Below are 11,255 nucleotides of genomic sequence, written 5' to 3' on the forward strand. Positions count from 1 at the left end.
GCTTCACAGATGTTGTGTTTTACAAATTGAAGAGAAGACCCTCCATCAGCAAAGAGATCACGACTCGCTTTATTGTGAAACTTGCTTTATTGCAGTGGCCTGGAACTGGACCCACACCACCTCCGAGGTATGCCTGTGCAAATGGAATCATACAGCAGGTGACCCCTTGAAATTGTCTTCCATCACACAGTACAATGTCCTTGAAAGCCACCCGAGCTGTGGCGCGCATCCACAATTCATTCCTTTTCATTGCTGACACAGACGTACTGCCATTTGTCCCATCGTCATAGCATTCCTTCTCCCACCTCAAGGAACAACTACTAAGGTCCATTTGAGCAGCGTGTCTCAACCCTGCCTTTTCCTACTTGGCCTCTAAAGATATAATAGGACCCTGGGGGACTCTTACCCTGCCACACCGCACTTGAACAAGAGCATTTGCTTCCAGATCCTGGGGAGTCTCCTCAGATCCCCTAACCCGGCCCAAAGTCCTTTTGTCCTTTTTCCAAAAAGCAATGTCTCTGCATTCAATCTTCATCACCAAAACTCATGAACTGTGCAGGATCTGAGGTTTTAATCATACTTACAAGCGAATAAGCTAAAGGCTGTTTAATTTTCATGGTCAATAGCAGAAAATACAAGACTACTGGTTTCAAGGAAAAGGACCTTATTACTCATTGCAAAGGCTGTCACCAGAGCTTTGTATTAGATTGTGTCAATTTCCCATTCTCCCCAAGTCCCATAGGGATGACATAAGGGGCTGATGATGGATACCTAAACATAGTGGCCTGCCCTACAAAATAGGAACATTGAACATGAAGGATTTGGTGCTTTCATTGCGAACTTGCTGTCTGTCTGAAGACATTACTTCATCTTGCAGTGCTGGTAGATGCAACGGGAACCGAGAAATGACTGGGGTAAAGAGTAGTCAGGGCCTTACATTCTTGAGATACCTAACAAGAATATGCAGGGACACTTGGGGCGCGTGGTAGATTGCTTCTCCCAACAGGTACAACCCTCTGGAGGGGAAATTTAACAATATCTAACAAAACTACATATGAATTTATCTTTTGACTCTGCAATCCTATTTCTAAGAATTTACTGAACATACAGGTCAAATAACATAGAAAAATATATATGTCCAAGTTTATTCATATCAGGATTGTTTGTAACTTGAAAATATTGGAAACAGTAAGAAAATGAACAACCCAATTTCAAAAAGGGTAAAAGATCTGGACACCTCACCAGAAAAGATGTACAGATGGCAAATAAACATGAAAAGATGCTCAACATCATGTATTATTGGTGAATTGAAAATTAATATGAGATACTACACACCTATTAGAATAGTTAAAATCTACAACACTGACAAGTGCTGGTAAGGATGTGGGGATGCAAAATGGCACAGTCACTTTGGAAGACAGTTTGGCAGTTTCTTAGAAAACTAAAATGCTCTAACTGTAAGATCCAGCAATCATACTCCTTGGCATTTACCCCAAAAGTTGAAACTTATGTCCACACAAAAATCTGCACGGTTTATAGCAGCTTTATTCATAGTTATCAACCCTTGGAAAAAACCAAGATGTCCTTCAGCAGGCGAATGGACAAATAAATTGGTTTAGACAATGGGTTATTATTACTCAGTACTAAAAAGATGTGAGCTCTCAAGCCACGAAAAGACATGGAGGAATTTTAAGTGCATATTCCTAACTAAAAGAAGCAAATCTGAAAAGGCCGTATGAGTCCAATTATGTGACATTTGGGAAAGGCAAAATTGTGGCGAGTGTAAAAAGATCAGTAGTTGCCAGGGGTTAGGCAACAGGGAGGGATGCATAGGTAAAGCACAGAGGACTTTTAGAGCAGTGAAACTAACCTGTATGACATTATAATGGTGGATACATGTCATACATCTGTCAAAACTCATGGAATTTATAACAAGAGTGAACCCAACTTAAACTGGACTTTGGGTGATGAGGATGAGTAGGCGCATTGATTTTAACAAATGTATCGCTCTCTGGGGAATACTGCTAGTGAAGGAGTCGAGTGTGGAAAGCAAAGCTGTATGGGAACTCCGTACTTGCTGCTCAATTTTGCAGCGAACCTAAAACTGCTCCAAAAAAATCTATCATAAGAAACAAAAATAATATTTTTTAAAAGGAAAAAATAAAATATTGCCTGGGGAAAGGGGAGGAAATGGGTATGGCTGTGGAAGATGGGAGACAACATAATTAAGAGGAATCTTGCACTGGACCAGTGACAAAATATCATGAAGAGTATGTTCAACTCAATGCTCACCTTCGAGAGAAAAAGATAACGCGCATATGCTCTGTCATCACAAATTATATGATTTAGCATTGTTATTGGTGGTAGTCTGCCCCAATATACACTGATCTAACCTCTCTTGTTCACATTTTGCCCGTACCTCCCTACGACTAAGAAGTAATCCCCTAAACAAGGTGAAAGCTAGAATCTGAATCCGGTTTTTCTACACATCCTATACAAGGAATGTTTTCTCTCTCCACGGCTTCGCATGGTTAACACTAAGCCACCCACTGTCCTCTGCAGGAAAGCACCGGAACTGAGGTCTAGGGATGTCCCTTTCCTGCCCTTATTTCTTCGCACTTGCTCCCCCCAATCGCGGCGTTAGGGCGCAGCTAACTTTGACTCTGTCCTTCCGCCCATCACATCAAAGAGGGGCGCGGTGTCGGACTTTCAGCTTCTCCTCCTAGCCTTTGATTCCGGTGACTGACTTTCCGAAGACCGCTGGAGGAAGAGGTTCAAAGACGCTTCTGGGATTTTCCTGGACAGGGGACTACATCATAACAAATTCGAGGTGCAGTTCCTAATGGCTTGCGAGTTTCCGCCAGGGAGGATGATTCTAACTGAAGCTTAAGTTCAACTGACTCTTTAGGAAATGTCCGAGAGTTGGGAAACGCATCGCCGTGGCCTCCCCAGCCTGGAGGACTCGCCTCGCAGAGCGCTCAGACGCCAGCGCCTCCGGCGTCGGCGGGTACGCCCACCACCCCTGTTTCGGATTCAGACTCGCGGGTTCCTCCCTCGCGGCACCAGGCGGCGCCCGAGGGCGACGGGAGATGCGCATGCGCGGGTGGAGGCTGGCGCCGGAGCCGACGCTCCCAGCCACCGGCTCCCGGGAGAACATGAAGGCCGGCGAGGACGCCAGAGGAGCGCGCGGCGAGGGGCCGCGGAAGCTGGGGCTCTGCGTCCTCTGCGGTCTGCCCGCAGCAGGAAAATCGACCTTCGCGCGAGCCCTCAGCCACCAGCTGCGGCTCGAGCGGGGCTGGGCCGCGGGCGTCGTCGCCTATGATGACGTCATGCCAGACGCGTTCCTCGAGAAGGCGGGCGCACGGCCATTGGTCAGTACGGAGGGGGCGGGGCCTAGGCTGCGGCGGCGGAAGGACGGGTGCAACCTCCCACACCCGCTGCGCGGTACCCGGTGCGGCCCAGGCGGGTTACGGCGCGGGAAAGTGGAGCTCCGTTAACACAGAGCGAGTTGACTCTGTCTTCGAGTAATTCGTTGTAGAGGTTTATACGTATGTTTGGGGCGTATATGCGTTGTGTTTACAGTGGAGCCTGAAGACAGGCTTAGGTGGAAAGCCCCCTCCTCTCTTGGATGGTAACAGCTTTACATTCATTTATTCACTTGTTCTGTCATTCGGTCATTTAATATACATTTCTGGAGCACCAGTTGGTGCTAGACCCTCTGCGGGAGGCTAGGTGTACAGCGGACTAGCAGAGACAGACAGATGCGCAAAGAAATGCCTACACGGTAAACCCTGCTAGAGTGGAGACCCTGTATGTACACAACTGGGTGTCATGACGGGCAAGAGAGGGTCTGAGCTGCCTTCTGCATGGTTGAGTCTGAGAAGAGTCCACAGAGACCTAGCATCATTGAGGAATTTCCAGGCAGACTCCACGATATATGGGAGGACACGGAGGCGTGGGAAAACAAGACGTGTTTAAATTAGAGAACGCCAAATGGTTCAGTTCAGTATTGTGGGATGAAAGTTTCATATGGGGTCTGGTGGCAATGAAGTATAACTGCCTTACTGGCCAAAGCCGAATGTAAATTGTAATTCTTTGGTCTTTTGTAGCCATCCCAGTGGAAATTGCTTCGACAAGAGCTGTTGAAGTACTTAGAATACTTCTTGCTGGCTGTGATTAATGGGTGTCAGATGGCTACCCCACCCAGCAGGACTGAAGCCATGTGGGAAGATTTTATAACCTGCTTAAAAGAGCAAGATCTCATATCTTCTGCAGCGCCTGAAGCCCAGTCTTGCTACCTCTTAACAAAGACTGCTCTTTTTAGACCTTTGTTTTTGATTTTAGATGACAACTTTTATTATCAAAGTATGAGATACGAAGTCTACCAACTGGCTCGGAAATGTAATTAAAACATTTTTTTCTTATGCACAGAGGCATTTATTTGCATATCAAAATTGTTACTCTCTCTACTGAAAATTTAACTAGACTGGGAGGTTTATACGGATGACTTAATTTTCAAAGCTAGATATTCAGGTTTGCAAATGGTCTTCCCTGTTGCAGCTGGGATAGTTTTGTCTCATATGTTGATTTCACGTTTTGGAAAATAGCACACAAGTAATCCTTGTGGTTTCAAATTGTTTTCAGATTCATTAGGCTTTTGCCAGCTCTTTTTAGATTGTTCTCTCGAGACCTGTTTACAGAGGAATGGACAGAGACCCCGGCCACTGCCTGCAGAGACCATCCACCTGATGGGAAGAAAGATAGAAGAGCCCAACCCTGAGAAAAATGCTTGGGAACACAACAGCCTCACAATTCAGAGTCCAGCATGTGCTTCTGAGCCCAGGTAGCCTACTCAAAGCCATCCTTTACTAGATGTCTCCCTGAGGCAGGCACTGTGCTAAATGCTTTACTTGCGTCCACTTGGTTAACCTTCACACAGGCCTTGGGGAGATATTGTTTTATCCCCTTTTGTATAGAAGAGAAAAAGAAAGTTTAGTTTTCCCAGCATCACTGAGCTTGTGATAGCTGAGATTCGAACACGAATCTGTTTGCAGATGTGTGCTCTCGTTCAGATTCCATCTCCCAGAGGTCAGAGCAGGGACTTCAGAGTGGGGCATATTTTTGGTACTCTTGCTAAAATAGAATACTAGTCTAAATAGGTTGCCCAGTAGTTTTCTCAGAGAAAGAAAAAAGGGAGAACTGGTACTGAATCCTAATTTTGCCTTAAAGCCTGCTATAGTTAGGCTGCTTGTGTATAGGTAAGGCTTGTGGCCGTGGTGTCTGATGCATTTTATTCATGATATATGTCGTGAGACTTTTACAGCAGTGCGTTTCTAATAAAAATTTCACTCTTACGCTGATGAAATGTTCTACATTTGCACCGTCCAGTATGGTAGCTGCCAGCCATAAGCGACTAGTGAGCACTTGAAACGTAGCCAGGGCAACTGATGACCTGAACTTTAAATCTTATTTTAATTACTTGAAATTTAAATAGCCTCATGTGGCTAGTGGCTGCTGTATCAAACAGTGCACTTCTACAGGTAGATTGCCCACCGTCCCTTAGCTCCTGCCTAACAGTTGTTCACAGGGCATCAGCAGCTTTTAAAGGCTAATTTTTAAAAACTCAGTCTTCAAAATGTTTAGGTCCTAGGATACGGTTTCCATGCATCTTATAATATATACTTTTACATACTAAAAAAAATTGGATTGAAGTCACTATCGTTTATAGGGTTTATGAAATAAGCTACTGCTGAGGTTTCTAATTTTAACTTCTCGTAATATCTTGAAACTTTGAGCAGGTACACAACCTCTCGATTGCTGCTCATTTAGTACTATTTAAAATTTTTCCTTTGGAAGCAAGTGGCTGGTTGAGACATCGCGATATCCCATGAGAGCAGCATAAAGTTATCATCCATGCTTTCAGACCAGTGACGGCCAGTTCTTGCGAGAAGCAAGGAGCAGTGTGGGCTTCTCCGATGCCATGCCAACCCTTAGCAGAATCCGCAGTTTCGTCGTGGGTCTTAAGGACCTGGTTGCCTTTTCTCACATATCCAAAATAGCTACCACATAATCGTGAACAGGTTGTTTGAAGTCTGGTGGCCCTGAATTAGAAGTCGATAGATGATCTGACAAATGTACCTTTCCCAGGCTCCTATGAAATCCTACTACTGTGCTCAGCAGCTGTTGAGCAAATACTATGTTGAGCAGATACCATGTCATTAACACTTCGTGTGTATAATCTCATCCAGTCTTCACAGTGACCCTTTGGGAGTAGACACAGTTGTCCCCTTTTTATAGATGGGATAACTGAGGCCCAGGTAAGTGCAGTAACACTTCCTGGTAGTAAGTGGCAGAGCCAAGATTTGGACCCAGTGCAGTCTCATTCACTCTAGAACCTGGGCTCTCTTCAGTGAGAAAAGTCATCTTGAAGTTGAGATTTAACTCAGTGAGTTCACTCCTCTAAATTTTTTCAGTGCCACCCCTTGTACTCTGAGTAAAATTCAAAGGTCATGCCATAACTTACACATTCTAACCCTGATTCACTCCCCACCCTCATATCCTAGAGCGCTCTCTCCCCTTGCCACTTTTCATCCAAACTAGACTTCTCTGTTACATGAACCCAAGAAACTTGTTCTTGCCTCAGGGCCTTTGCACTTGCTGTCCCCTCTACCCTTCCACTGTTTATGCCTGACTGGCTTCCCTGAGCATCCTAACTAACCATCAAGTATGTTAATTAGAGTACCCAGTCACTCTCATCGTTATCACTGCGTGTATTGTCTTAACTCACTTACTACTTGTCACTGCCTGAAATAATTGTTTTTTGCTTATTATTATCTGTCTCTCTCCATTACATTGCCTCTTGGAGAGGGTAGGCTTCTTGCTTCACTCCAAGCTTAGCACATAGGTTCATATACATAGTTGTACAGTATTTTTCATATAAGGTGTTCAATAAATATTTGTTAAACGAATGAATGAATTTCACCCCAACCCTCCATGGCCCCTGGACAAGTGAGGAGCTTTGCTAATCCACCCAGTAAATGAGCAGATGACAGAAAGTAAAGATAGAGCATTTTTCTTTAGAAATAGAATTCCAGTAGCTAAAGCTTAGCACTTAATGAGGGAAAAGAAATAATGTCTTTTCAAAGCTTTTTGATAGATCTTTGGAAATTAATATATTTTTAATGAGGGGTCTTTTGGGCTTATGATTTGTTTTAAGCTTCTCCATTTCGATTTTGCAGGTAGAAGGTAGCTTCCAAATCACTTCGTTTTTTACCTCTTGTTTAGGATCTTGGATTATTAACATTTTTATTCCTCTAGAATTCAGTTTGGTGTTCATAAACACAAATTCTTTGAAAACAGATGTTTGCTCTAAGGATTTATTTTATCCCACCTTCTCTTACAGCCCAGAGTTGACTGATTTATTGCTCACTGCTTTGGAAAATCCAGTAAAATATGTCGAGGACAATGTGGAACAAAAGGTAAGCCTTCCACTTTAGGTTTAGCATAAATGAGAAGAAACAGCTTCTCGCAGGAGGATTTTTTTGAGCCGAGTGTAAAATATGAGTAAAGTGTGAAAGATGCTTTGGCACTGCCTTGGCCTCTCACCAGCGCCCAGCTTCTGGTCCCTGGTACAGTGGTGGCCGCTCGCACTGGCTGGTCAAAGCTGTCAAATTTTCAGGAATGGGCGTCTGCCGACATTGTGTTAGTAGCTTGAGAGGAGTAAGGATGGCACCATTTACACCACAGAAATCGACAAACACTACAGATCGGTTTTGTTGTTGTTGTTTTTTCTGGAGAGCCCATTATTGGACATTTACCAACATCCCACTGCCCAGATGGAACCCAGTTTATAACTGAATGCATTTCATTTAGACCGTCTCTTATGGAAGAAAAATAACAGGAACAGAAAAGCCACTTCGACTTTTCTTTTACTCTTCACCTCCGCGTCACCCCCACTTCAGCCATGGCTTCTGCGTCCGACGGTTCTAACAATGGCATCTGTGTTACACAGGAAACGGACCGAACTATCTGTTCAACGAACATTCTTCATCAAGCTGATCAGGCACTCCGAAGAATTGTCTCTCAGGCAATGAAGGAAGCGAAAGGTATGTCGAGGAGTCGCACTGCTCCAGAGTGATACAGTGGTTGCCACTCTCGTTCCCTCATTGCTTGGCCATCAGGTTTACATCACGTTTTCTGTTTAAATCTGCAACTTGGTTATATGGAACTAAAAATTCTACCCCTGGAACCAGGTACTCAGCCATCCAGTAAATTCTTATGGAGTGGCTACCCTGTACTCTTCTGGATACTGGGAAGTTGGGAAGGAGCAGAACATTAAGGTGAGGAGACAGACAAAAAAGAATGAGTATATACTCTGAAGAAAAATAAAGTAGGGTAAGGCAGGGCAGAGTGATGGGAAGACTTATTTCTAAGGGTTAATCAGGAAGGCTTCTCAGAGGAAGTGACATTTAAGCAAAGACATGAAGGAAAGAGCAAGCCGTGCAGATACATGGAAGATCATTCCAGGGAGTGGACACATCAAGTGCAGAAGCCCGGAGGTAAAGTTGTTTGGCATGTTGTAGAACAGAAAAGAGGCCACTGAGTCGGCGTAAAGTAAGGAACAGTGGAGAGGTCAGGGACCAGGTGTAAAATCAGCATAAGGTTTGAACAGGCTCAATATATTGTCAGTCTAGGCCGAGATGAAATACGTGGTAATTATTGTTTTATAATTCCTTTAGGTTTTATAATCTTTAAAAACCTTTAGGTTTTGCTGTATTTAAACTTCGATGTAAAAAATCACAGCAGCTTAACATTTCTTCAGCTCCTTTTATATGCTAAGTGCCTTATAAATATAATTTTCTAGTCTTTACAATCCTATAAGGTAGGTTTAATTTTATAAATGGGGGCACGAAGGTTCTGAGAGGATCACATAACTTGCCCCAAACTAAGCAGCTACTAAATAGTGTACTTGGGCATCCTGGGGTTCAGAGCTGAGTCTGACTGGTCTGTACTTCCTATTATGCTCACCCACAGCACCCACACTTTGCAAAAGGAAAATACACTAATATTGTTTTTCAACCTTTTTTTTTAACCATGATTTGTAAGTAGATTTTATATTGTAACCTCGTATGTAAGTACATGAAGACAGCCATGCACAGAGGCACATTTCGCAAACCCTCACATGTTTAATGAACTCTGCTATGTGGTATTTGATTCCAACACTGGTTGCAACTTGCAACTCACTGATAAGTTTCAAACCAAAGTATGAAAAACAGGACTGGAACAGAAGTGGCAGCGTAATTAGGATAGAAACAAAAGTAGTTGCAGTTCAGTCTGAGCCCTTTGCCTTTTTTCACGAAGGGAAGGGGGACTAGGGTTATGCCCAAATCACTCTTGATTCATTTCCTATCCATTCAAGTAATTTTTTTTTTTTTGGTGAGGGAGGTGGTACCAGCTTCTAGATGGGTGCTTAAAAAAATTAGAAGTGCCGTTATCCCACTCAAGAAATTAAAAAGACAGCTCACAGCAGGGGAGAAAATATTTACAAATAAAGTGTCTTAGAAGGAACTTGTGTCAAAAATATATAAAGGACTCTTAACACTCAGTAATGAAGACAAATAATCTGATTTTTTAAAATGGGCAAAAACGATTCAAATGGACATTTCTCCGGGAAGATACACACATGGCCAATAATTGCATGAAAACACGCTAGATATCATTAGTCATCAGGGAAATGCAAATCAAAGCCACAATGAGTATGTTGTGCACCCACTAGGACATCTGGAATCAAAACATGTAGTGTTGGTGAGGATGTGGGTAGATCAGAGCCCTCAAGCGCTGCTGGTGGGGATATCAGATGGTACAGCTGCTTTGGAAACAGCCTGCCAGTTCCTCCAGCAATTAAGCGTACTGTTACCATGGGACCCAGCAATTCTACCCCTAGGTACGTACTCAAGATTAATGAAAAATGTACGTTCACATAAAAATGTGTGCACAAATGTTTATAGCAGCATCATTCATAATAGCCAAAATAGGAAGCAACCTCAGTGTCCATCAGCTGACGAATGGATGGACAAAATGTGGTCTAGCCACAGAATGGGTTATTCAGCCATAAAAAGGATTGAAGTGTCAATCAATACATGCTACAACCTCAAAACATTATGCAAAATGAAAGAAGCCAGTCACAAAAGACCACAAAGTATATGATTCCAGTCATGTGAAATGTCAGATAGGTAAATGTAGAGACAGATTAGTGGTTGCTTAGAGATTGGGAGAGGTAGAGGGTGGGGTAGGAAGGTGACAGCTAAAGGGTACAGGTTTTTGAGATGATGAAATATTCTAAAATTGAGATGATAGTTACATATATCTAAATATACTAAAACCACTGACTTGTAGTTTAAATGGATAAGTTGTATGGTATGTGAATTATATCTCGAGCTGTTTAACAAAACAGTTCAGTTCTCCAGTCACACTACCCGCATGCAAGTGGCTGCTGGATTGAATAGGGCAGATACAGAACATCTGTCATCGTATAAAGTTACATTGGACAACTGTTGTAGGTGAGATCAGTTTCAAAAACAAATAGTCATTTCCTATCTCTGCTTTTTTGCCCTACTACCTGTTAGTTCCATAAGATTGTAAGTCAACAAGAAAAAAATTCTCTTTCAGAGTTGTCTTTTCCGCTCAGGAATTTCATAGCAAGTTGTGATTTGCTCGTATCACGTTATGTAACCTTTTGTTTATATGTTAAAGCAACTCAGGGTTATTGTGATTATTTACAGAATCTGGTTTGTCTGAAGTAATCAAATTAAGTTCCTGATGTCATTAGATAACCCAGCTTGATTTAATTTACACAAATAATTTAGAATATCTTTATTTTAGATGAACAAGTACTTCCTTACAACTTGAAGCTTCTAGCAGAAGAACTTAACAAGCTCAAAGCGGAGCTTTTGGAAGACCTAAGAGAAGGAAACAGAAAATATCTGTGCTTTCAACAAACCATTGACGTATCAGATGTTATTTCTTTTTTTCATTATGAGAAAGATAACATTGTGAGGAAGTATTTTTCAAAGCAGCATTAAAATTTCTGAATTTCCAATCAAATGTCTGAATTTGGTTAAGATGTTGCAAACTGTCTACAGCCATGCCACCCTGAACAAACCCGATCCCATGTGATCTTGGAAGCTAAGCAGGGTCGGGCCTGGTTAGTGCTTGGATGGGAGACCACCTAGGAAGACCAGGTGCTGTAGGCATAG

At 42.8% G+C, this 11,255-nt stretch overlaps 1 protein-coding gene and 1 non-coding gene across 2 annotated transcripts; both read left to right on the top strand.

Moving 5' to 3' along the window:
- The first annotated feature begins 3,070 nt into the window (after positions 1 to 3,070).
- PSTK (phosphoseryl-tRNA kinase) lies at positions 3,071 to 10,852 on the top strand. Its single transcript, XM_023533775.1, is given in 8 exon segments — positions 3,071 to 3,371; positions 4,110 to 4,401; positions 4,645 to 4,843; positions 7,403 to 7,478; positions 8,012 to 8,109; positions 8,434 to 8,482; positions 8,484 to 8,561; positions 8,563 to 10,852. Coding segments are annotated over 8 exon segments (1,161 nt in total). The 5' UTR covers positions 3,071 to 3,089; the 3' UTR covers positions 8,650 to 10,852.
- Positions 10,853 to 11,133: 281 nt separating this feature from the next.
- LOC111743345 lies at positions 11,134 to 11,252 on the top strand. Its single transcript, XR_002781645.1, has one exon. It is a non-coding gene; the product is annotated as a 5S ribosomal RNA (ribosomal RNA).
- Positions 11,253 to 11,255: the final 3 nt, after the last annotated feature.

This window comes from Pteropus vampyrus, unplaced genomic scaffold, assembly GCF_000151845.1.
Source record: "Pteropus vampyrus isolate Shadow unplaced genomic scaffold, Pvam_2.0 Scaffold111, whole genome shotgun sequence".
Classification (NCBI taxonomy): Eukaryota; Metazoa; Chordata; class Mammalia; order Chiroptera; family Pteropodidae; genus Pteropus; species Pteropus vampyrus.